General features: G+C 45.0%; 2 protein-coding genes across 2 annotated transcripts in view; one reads left to right on the top strand and one right to left on the bottom strand.

The window, feature by feature from the left end:
- Positions 1 to 5698, top strand: part of LOC134466569 (insulin-like growth factor-binding protein 3) — a 13409-nt gene extending 7711 nt beyond the window's left edge. The window contains exon 4 of the mRNA XM_063220464.1: positions 3958 to 5698. Coding sequence (XP_063076534.1) covers positions 3958 to 4083 — 126 coding nt within the window. The 3' untranslated portion in view covers positions 4084 to 5698. The remainder of the gene's footprint in view (positions 1 to 3957) is intronic.
- A 2162-nt stretch (positions 5699 to 7860) lies between these two features.
- On the bottom strand, positions 7861 to 9773 carry igfbp1b (insulin-like growth factor binding protein 1b). The gene is made up of 4 exons (XM_063220465.1): positions 9352 to 9773; positions 9106 to 9230; positions 8619 to 8747; positions 7861 to 8462 (listed from the first exon to the last, which is right to left on the bottom strand). Exons 1-4 carry the CDS (start codon positions 9695 to 9697, stop codon positions 8337 to 8339), a joined length of 726 nt encoding a protein of 241 aa, XP_063076535.1. The 5' UTR covers positions 9698 to 9773; the 3' UTR covers positions 7861 to 8336.

Consider the following 9773-nt stretch of genomic DNA (forward strand, 5'->3'; position numbering starts at 1 on the left):
AAGACTGTTCCAGTTGAGAACCACTGCCCTAGGGGGTGGTGGAGGTACTGAAGAGGGATTGCAGACTAAAGGGACTTGTACGTATGTACTTGTATGGCTTATAGATGCATTTGCTGTCCTGTGGATTTCTAGCAATATTAGCAGACAAACCAGCATTGGAAAAATCTAGCAATCTAGCATTTTTTTTGTCCATTAATATTACATTACATTATTACATTACATTGCATTTAGCTGACGCTTTCATTTATTCAAAGTGACTTACAACTATTAATTTTCAGGGTATTGGTTACAGTCCCTGGAGCAATGTGGGGTACTTCAGGGCACTTCAGCCATGGATGGAGATGTAGGGAGAGGTCAGGGGGATTCGAACCGGCAACCCCTAGATTGAAAGACCAACTCTCTAACCACTAGGCCATGGCTGTCCATTAATATTGCTAGATTTTCCATTAATAGTTTGTCTGCTAATATTGCTAGAAATCTATTGCTAGGCTAAGATTATGGTGGGTGGAGGTGGGGCCACGAAAATATTCTCAAGTCCAGGAGGGGGTCCCCGCTGAAAAAGTTTGGGAACCACTGGGTGACACGATCCCTGTCCAGGGTGCTGAACGGCTGTTATCACAGGACGCATGCGCTATCACAAACTCATAAAAACCAGTGGCAGCCCTCGTCTTCCTGCAAGGACACCTGTTATTTTACCATATTGGATTCGGTGGGGATTACGGACAAATCTGTGCAGGAATAAACAAGACATGAAATATAATCCACGAGCAACAACAAACCAAGGCCACAGCGAGTGGCCTGGTGACTTATGGACTGTGGCGGCATCATGGCCTGCCCTTGCACAACACCCACATTTTTCAGCCCTGACTCCTCAACCGCCTCTTGCGCCCCGAATGCCTGACGCTTGAGCTTGTTTAACTGGTCTCAGATGTGAGGCGCAGCCCCATTCTTAGGCGGGCAGGCGGAGAATGACGAATCCCTGCCAGCTCCAGTCTACCACGGATGCGTCACGAGCGGCCCGCATGCGCAACTTACCGGCAGTCCCTAATAGACGGGAGAACCACACGCCCCAAAAACCAGGCCTATGGCTGACGCGGCAGTCGCGTCTCTCCCTCCCTCCCTCCCTCTCTCCATCTTTCTGTCTCCATCTCTCTTTCGCCACCTCACGCTCTCTCTATCTCTCTTCCTCTCCCTCTCTCTCTCTCTCTCTCTCTCCATCTCGTGCACGCACTGCACAGACGGCGCTGGGGGGACCGACGTCAAGGTGGCCGTCAGACTCTGCAGCGCCCTCGCCATAATTGCGCGCCCCCGAAAATAGACGCTCCGAGGCGTCCAGGCCTGTGCGGTGTGGCCACAATCGGGTTTTAATAAATGAGGGCCCGGAACGGGCTCATATGGAGGCAGTTACTCCCCTCCTGTGCCATCCCTACGCCAGAGCAATATTTATACAACATGGCAGGCGCGGCCTAATGGTTGTCTTCTTGTTGACCTGCAATCATTTTTAAAAACAGGCCACCATTGGGGAGGCTCATTATCTTCCCATGTTTTATTACCACGGTGATTTTATATTAGAAGTAAAAAAAAAAACGAAAAAAAAAAACATTGTACTTGAGGGAGTGGTGGTCATTTTATGTTGGGGTGTTTACTTTTGTGGTTGTCATGGCTTTTACGTTCAATTATTTCGGAGATGTTGTAGCCATTAGCGGTAAATGTATGCATTGTTCATTAATGGAGGCCGGGGTTCTGATTCAATTATCCAAAATGGCAAAGTGATTATGTTCCTCTTTGCAGGACGTTTTTATTTGAAATTCTGACTTTTATTATGCATTACATCCTGTTAAATATAGGCTTTTATATATATATATCTGATGCAGTGATATGGAGTCATCGTGGACCTCCAGGGCAGTTTAGGGATACCGAACATTATACCTTGTGTTCCTCCACCGTACCGTACCACCCCAGTCCTATATAGTTTACATTGGCAGGTTATTTATTTGCTCTCAGCGCAAGGATGTTTTAGACCAGGCTTTCATTAGGCTGTACATGGTTCCAATATTTAGACCACATGGTGTAGTATATATGCTGTTCAGTGATGCTCCAGCGTAATTAGCAGCCGAATACTGTAGTTCAGAGGGGTTGGAATGACAACCCCCCCCTTTATAAAAAATAGTTAAGATGTATTCACACACACACACACAAACACACACACACACACACATACACACACACGGTATATAAAGACATAGTAGTAAAGGTGGTGGATGTAAATGGTAGTGGTGAAGTGAATGTATTGTTCATCTCATAGAACTTTTTATAGTCTGTGTTTCACAGCTGGCAAACATGTTAAGATATACAGTACAACTTCACCATCTTTTGCCACTAATCAACCAGTAACCACCTGTCATCGCATTGAGTTCAGTGAGTCCAGTCAGCAAAATGCCTGGAGAACAGATTACAGCCTTGGAGGCACTGTACATGTCTTTGTTTGTATCCTTTACTTACATTGAAATAAATGCATGGAATCATGCGTGTAAGGGAACCGTAGAACAATAATTTGCAGGTGACCGGTCTGTGCTGTGAAAACACATCTGAATTATTTGCTGTGCCGTGTTGCGGGTCGAGGCAGTGTTTTCACTTCCACGTATGCCTCCTCAGCTTCGTGGAGGTAAAGCATACGAAGCTCTAGTATGCTCAAGGGAGCAAAAAAAAAGGTGAAAGTTAAAAGTAAGCGTAAGTGGGTACTAAACAGGTTTAGTGTCCTTGTTTTGTTTTTTGACATTTTTTTCCCCTCCTCCTTTTTCAACATGTACCTTTGCCCTCCACTTGTCCTCCTCTCAAGTGGCTGTTTTTCTACGAAAGCACCATAACCTCTGACAGGATGGGACGATGAACGATTGCCCAAGACCTTTCCACTGCCACTGCCACTGCCACTGCCACAGCACAGCACAGAGCTGGCCATGCTGGAGAGAGGAACACTCCTCCTGCCTCCTGCACACCAGAGAGAGGCTGGCCAGGGCTAGGATGTTTTACTGGGGAGGACTATGACCTTTAGTAAAATTGGCAGTAAAATAGCAGCCCTCGAGGGGGGAGGGGGGAGCAAGGAGCGAGGAGGGGTGTGTGTGTGTGGGGGGGGTGTGTGTGGGGGGGGGGGAATGCACAGTACTCTGTAAGCCATTTGTTGCACCCATAATTTGAGGGCCATGGGGTATAATCAGCAACAGATGATTTGTACTGGCCAGCGGCTTCTGAAAATAGAGCGCTGGCGCTCGCTTGTTCGCAAACGGGCCTAAGCAAATATTTTAGCAGCTCTCTGTTTACCTTTTTCAGCGCATGCTGTGCGGATTGGTAACAGGAAGTTGATCATAAAACACTGTCTGAAAATACCTGTGCAGCAGCAGCAACGCGGCGGTGGCTGCTGCTGCTGACGGTGCGCTAGTGTGCGCGGGTGAGGGGGCAGACAAATGATGTTGACCCTGATTTTCTGGCTGCTTGTGTTGGCCCGTGTGTGGTGTGGTCTCTCTCTCTCTCTCTCTCTCTCTCTCTCTCTCTCTCTCTCTCTCTCCCTCTCTCTCTCCCTCTCTCTCTCACCCCAGGCACACACACACACACACACATGCACAGACAAACACACATGCAGACACGTGTGCACAGAGACACATGCATACACACTCGCATGCCGGGTTTTCATGGCTAGAATGATTGCCTCCCTCAAAATATACATCTCACCTGCAGGCTTTGACAAGTACACTATACCCAAGCAGGACAATGAAAGAATGTCTCAGTCTAGGTTGTTTTTCCGCACAAAAACAAGACCGAAGAACAAGACTGCTGACTGATTTTTATTGCTGATTCAATTAAATGCACACAATTTTTTTTAAAAAAGTGCAAGCTAGCAGCTTGATCATATCTGTGACATCCATAATAATATTTTTTTTCTCTCCCATTTGTTCTCCACAGTGCCGCCCCTCCAATGGACGAAAGCGTGGATTCTGCTGGTGCGTTGACAAATATGGACAGCCACTGCCAGGTTACAAGGGGAAGGAGAAAGGAGACACCCACTGTTACAACTTGGACAACCAATAGACACAGTTTGTGAGAGGACGAGAGAGACAAAGAGAAAGAGAGAGAGAGAGATAGAGAGAGAGAGAGAGAGAGAGAGAGAGAGAGAGAGAGAGAGAGAGAGAGAAAGAAAGAGAGACTTTTTGGGAAGGGAAGGGGGGAGGGTGAAGACCACAAGAGACAGAAGACGTTCAGAGGGAGAGTCAGGCCCAACCCCCTGGCTCTGGGTGCACACTCACAGACTTCTATTTTTTGGAAGAGCTTGCCGTCTGACACTTGTGGAAATCCTTCCTCTCTTTTCCAATCCTGCCAATCTAAGCTGAGCTTTGTGACTGAGACAGTAGGAGCATGACATGCTGACACGGACACCCGAAAAGCTATGTCCCACAACTGACCCCCTCGGACTGCGGGGCGTCAGGAGCAGGGCAGGGGTGCCGCTAGAATCGTTCAGATTACGCATAGATGTGTATTTATATGTACATGTGTGTATATATAGGTGTATTATTGTCACTACCTATTGTGAACAGGCATATGTTGAGGAGCCATGGGAAAGAGTACTCTGGTGCCGTGTTAACACAGTGGGCGTTGGCACAGACTACTCTCTGCACAGCAAGCGGGGAGGGGGATTGCTGAGTATGCTCGTGTGAGAGAGGTGAAGCTCTCCTGATCAACATCCACCCACAGATGAAAACGTTACAAGAGCTACACCAAAAACCACTACACGGCGTATGGAGGGTCCATGAGCAAACTGTTGCCTGCCGGGGTTGGTCTCTCCGTGTTAATGCCCCTGCGATGTCAGTATTTAATTTTTAGAATTATTATAGAATAATTCTTAGCAGGAAAGGCTGCGTCAGTGGGCCAGAATCATACAACATGGATGACACAACTGTTCATTCAAGGATGTATATACTGTCACATTGGTGTGAAGGGAATCTTGGATAGAGGAAAGTTCTAAAGAATGTTGCGCTCCATTGAATATAATGCGGAATTTTAGAATCTTGCATTGTTGTACACCGCATTCTTCTACGGAATGTTCAAAAACGTACACCCTTAAAGGTTAAATGCACTAGTGTGTCAGGGAGTCACTTGTCATACTCTTGTCACATGGACATACTTGGGCTGCTTTGCACATCATCACTTCTGTGGTAAACAATAATAATAAGCTGGTATCTTTTTGCACCATGTACGGATGGCTCACCAAACATTCCTGCGAGGGTTTGTTATTGCAGAGAGGTATGCCATGCATGTCCTACATAGAGCTTTCGGTTGTCTTTCTCGTGCACATGTTCTATCATCATAGTGGAAATTGTACATGGAAACTGTAAGTTCAAAACAGAGGTGTGTGTGTGTGGTCCTCTCAATGTGTGCATAGCCAGTCATCTACTTTGGTGTTTTTTCTTCTTTTCTCTTCTATGTTGTTGTTGTTTTCGTAGGTCGAATGACAACCGTCTATTCACTTTTCCCCAGCTGCTCTCAAAGTTTATCTTCTTTGGTCTTCAGCAGGGCCTCTATAAGACCAGTATGCTTTAAACGTTTGAGTGTCTCTGCCCAATGCCTCCTCCTCAGATACAGAGGAGGTAACTCAGATACTGAAACATGTTGATGTTGGAGGAAGCTTTTCATTTATGTATTTTTTAATTCAAAAATAATAAACTGATTTTGATTGTTGACATTAGCATCAAATTTTGGCCACAGTCTGATCAATTTGGAAAGATTATGTGAGCATACAAATGTAAGTCTTTCTATTTGGCTGTGTGTGTTTGTGTTTGTTTGTGTGTGTGTGTGTGTGTATGTATGTGTGGGGGGGGTAGTTCTGAGGGGGTTGGGTCAAATGTGCATAGTGTCAGAGGTCTCATTTCTGGTAAGAGTCATTGACAGCAATTATGACATCATGGACCAAATTGTTGCTCGTTGCATCTCTTGGTCATCTTGTAAGTCAGCCATGGTTCTTCTACTGTTGAAAGGCGGTGATCCCTCAATCAATACCAGACAGACAACTAACTATCGGCCCATTTCTAGATGGTCAATAACGGCTTAAGTATTTCAGTCTCTTGTAGACTAGCAGGTAAAACATTGTTTGTCTGTGAATAGAAATTTTAACACCCACACAATCACTGGGTACAGGTTGTTTCGTAATGAATTGTTCCGAGGGGACCATTCGTATAAAACATGGGATCTTTCGTCGAGGACGTTCCGTCTACCACAAAGACCTACGAATCGTCCTTAAATTTGAACTAAACATCCTTAGGTTTCAACTAAACGTCCCTTCAGGCTGCTTATTTTGTTTTAGTTTTTGTTGATTTAAAAATGTAAATCAGCTGTTATTAACGCCACTGCTTTAGCTACCAATGACAATCTCTGCTTTGGATAATAAGAAGTCCTGTGCGGCTCTGTTTGTTGACCTTTCTAAGGCTTTTGATTGTGTGAGTCACAGTCTTCTTTTGCAACGTCTTCAACATATTGGTTTCCGTGACACAACACTGTTTTTAAACTATCTATCTGGGAGAACCCAATGTGTACCTGTTGATAATACTAGTTCGACTTTAGTAGAGGACAAGGTTCAATACTGGTGTGACTCAGCAAGGCCGCTGACAGCTTTTGCAGGGCCTGGGACAAAATCAACTCAAAGGGCCCCCAAGCCAAAACATCTAATGTAATAAGGACACAATTCTGGGGCCCCTTTTCCCTGGGCCCGGGACAACTGACCCCTTTGCATGTGGTTCCATTGTTTGTCTGTAAGCCTTGTGTATGTGTCTCCTTGTTTGTGTTAAAAGTTATGGTACCTTGGCCTGGACTCTCTGGAAGAGGTTTTACACCTCAACGGGGCCTTCTTGGTTAAATAAAGGTCAAATAAATAAATGGTAACTTGGTAGGCGACTACTACACACACACACACCATCCCTAAGTCTCATTGGTGCTATAGACAAATGTGAATGCTGTCTTCACTGTCATGACATGAGCACATGCACCCCCCTTACAGCACCAATACAGAGGCTGTCCTTCCACAACCATAAGGGTTTAGAATTGGTGTGGGCAGAGAAAGGAAAACCGTAAAACACAGATTTTGCAGGAAACACACAGAAACCAGTGGTGTCGTTTTGTTATAACAGACAGCAAGTTTATTGATATAGAACATTGCATGTCATTACTGCAATCAGGACTGCATTATTACGCCAGTACAATATGACATTTTGTTATATTTAAGTGGATTGAACAATTGGTCCCCGAAGACCAACAACAGAATAACCAAAGACACGTAATTGTAGCAGCATTCATTTGTATGAGGAGAGGCATTCAATTCCAAGACTACAGACCAACAGCAGCAACATGGACATACACAAAGCAGTGCCGCTGACAGCTTTGGTTGGGCCCGGGACAAAGTCCTCGGAAAGGGCACCCATGTCAAAGTACACTAGCAGCTGTTCTGTTTAGTCCAACACCCAGTGGAGCAGTGGTGAAGCAAACTATCAGAAAACGAGGACCAAGATATGTGGAGAGAGAGAGAAAGAGAGAGAGAGAGAGAGAGAGAGAGAGAGAGAGAGAGAGAGAGAGAGAGAGAGAGAGAGAGAGAGAGAGAGAGAGAGTATGGAGGTAGCTGCTCATTTGCATGTTGCATCCAGCACTTTTCAACATGCTGTAACATTTAGTCGGAGTACCCACAGCATGCAATGTTATGGGACAGACATATGACTGACACAATTCTTAGGTTGTCATTTGTAGCTTTGCAGTATTTCCCAGAAAGAAAAAAAAGTGAAAACACAAACAACATGAAATATGATAAGACATTACCACACACACACACACACAAAAACGTTTTTGATAAAATATACATTTAGGCCCAGACCTGTAGTAATTGGAAAGCTCCACAGTGCAAGTATCCAACATTTGACTGAATCTGAACCAGATCCCAAGGACCTTGAGGTGTGTGTGGTCTTCGTACATGGAGTTGTTTAGTCAGAAACAAATACATACAGTGTTTTTCCTTTTTTAACAATAAAATACGTTAACATATAAATAGACAGCAAAAAAATCACCAGTGCCTGGTACATTACATTCCACATACACATTTGGAATAAATAAGGCTTAATATTATGTGAGTATATAAATAGGTAGTGGAAGTTGCCAGCAGTTACAAGTGTGTGTGTGTGTGCTGTGCATGCATGTGTGTGTGCATGCGTGTGTGTGTGTGTGTGTGTGTGTGTGTGTGTGTGTGTGTGTGTGTGTGTGTGTGTGTGTGTGTGTGTGTGTGTGTGTGTGTGTGTCTTCTCTGGCTATCTTTAATGGGTGACCTCCTGGTGACACTGAGCATCTCCAGAGATATCGCCGGATCCCAGAATTTGTTTGCCGTTCCAGGAGGACACACACCAGCAGCGAGCAGGCTGTCCCACTAGCGACGTTTCACACTGTGCGAAGGCAGAGGTCAGGTTAGTTTGACATGCAAAAATAACAGCTGAACAGATATAATATTTTTCTTTCTTAATCTTAAATTATTATTATTATTCTTATTACTATTATTATTATTATCATTATTAGTCCAAACGTTTGATTTCAGTTCTTACCTGTTTGGCTTTGTAAAAGCCATGCTTGTCGCAGTTGGGGAGGTAGAAGCTTGTGAATTTCTCTCCCAGTTGCTGCTGAGAAGTGGCAATCATATCCAAGGCTCCATGAAGTTCCGTATGGCATGGCCCCTATAAATGGCATTGCATGGGTTAACCGTTAAACAAGGGCCAAAAGCACCTGGACATATTAGGCCTAATTTGGGCCCTTGGGCCCATAAAGAAACGTATATTATTGGTGGCTAATTCGGACCACACACACTATTGTAATATTAGGCCTACTCAATGACACTTGCAAATTGGGTATGATGATTTAGAAAATCTAAAAAAAAAAACAACCTCAAAATGCCATCGACAGTAAACGCTATAGCTTAAAATAGCAACAGCTCCCCCTTGAGGAAACAAGTTCGAAGAGGATGTCCTATCTGGATACATAATACCAAATGCTACTCAAGTTACAAGAACGAGAATGCTAAAGGTTCACAATTACCTGCTGCACGAGTTTGCTTCGGATAGCGTTCACTTTTGCCTTCAAGCTTGCCTGGGCCTCCGGTGCGTCCAGAGGTTTATTCAGCCCCAGGTAATGGTGCAGAGATTCATGGTCTGTAACATCACCTGAAGTAAAAAAAAAAAAAAAAAAGCACTATTATTTTTTAAACACTTTTAGGTCATTATAAATATAGAAAATTATGTTAATATTATCATAAGGTCCTAGGGGGAGTAAAGACAGTCGCACCTTCACCCTCATCCGACTCGATGCAGACGCCGTGTCCCCTGGTTAGTGAGTGGAGAGGTCTTGGGTCTCCGGGTCTGGGAGTGCAACGAAGGCCGGTGGCGCAGGATGCCGTGTACACGCCGCAGGATTCTCCCCTGTCCAGAGCGCAGGCGAAGCAGCATCCGCAGCCGGGTTCCCTGAGCACTTCTCTGCAGTTTGCAGGCACTGCCGGACAAAGGCTCAGTTGCTCTGGAGTGCAAGGTGCGCAGCGGATAGGTTCTGGCCCAACGGCTGGAGAGGTCACCGCAGGTGTAGCAAAAGCAAGAAGCGCTACGACCCACGTAATGCAGAGAGATAATCCGTTCATCTCAGAAATGCAGTAAGACAATCCGGTGACACTTTGTTTCCTTTTTAATTGGAGCAATTCTTGGATTTCTGTGAGG

The sequence above is a fragment of the Engraulis encrasicolus genome, chromosome 16 (assembly GCF_034702125.1).
Source record: "Engraulis encrasicolus isolate BLACKSEA-1 chromosome 16, IST_EnEncr_1.0, whole genome shotgun sequence".
Lineage (NCBI taxonomy): Eukaryota > Metazoa > Chordata > Actinopteri > Clupeiformes > Engraulidae > Engraulis > Engraulis encrasicolus.

Excerpts from the sequence above, each read along its gene's own strand:
- igfbp1b (XM_063220465.1), bottom strand. The coding sequence starts at position 9,697 with ATGAACGGATTATCTCTCTGCATTACGTGGGTCGTAGCGCTTCTTGCT. Across the intron at positions 9,231-9,351 it reads CGAGTCGGATGAGGGTGAAG|GTGATGTTACAGACCATGAA; the intron begins GTGCGACTGTCT and ends TTTTTACTTCAG. Across the intron at positions 8,748-9,105 it reads GAAGCAAACTCGTGCAGCAG|GGGCCATGCCATACGGAACT; the intron begins GTAATTGTGAAC and ends TGCCATTTATAG.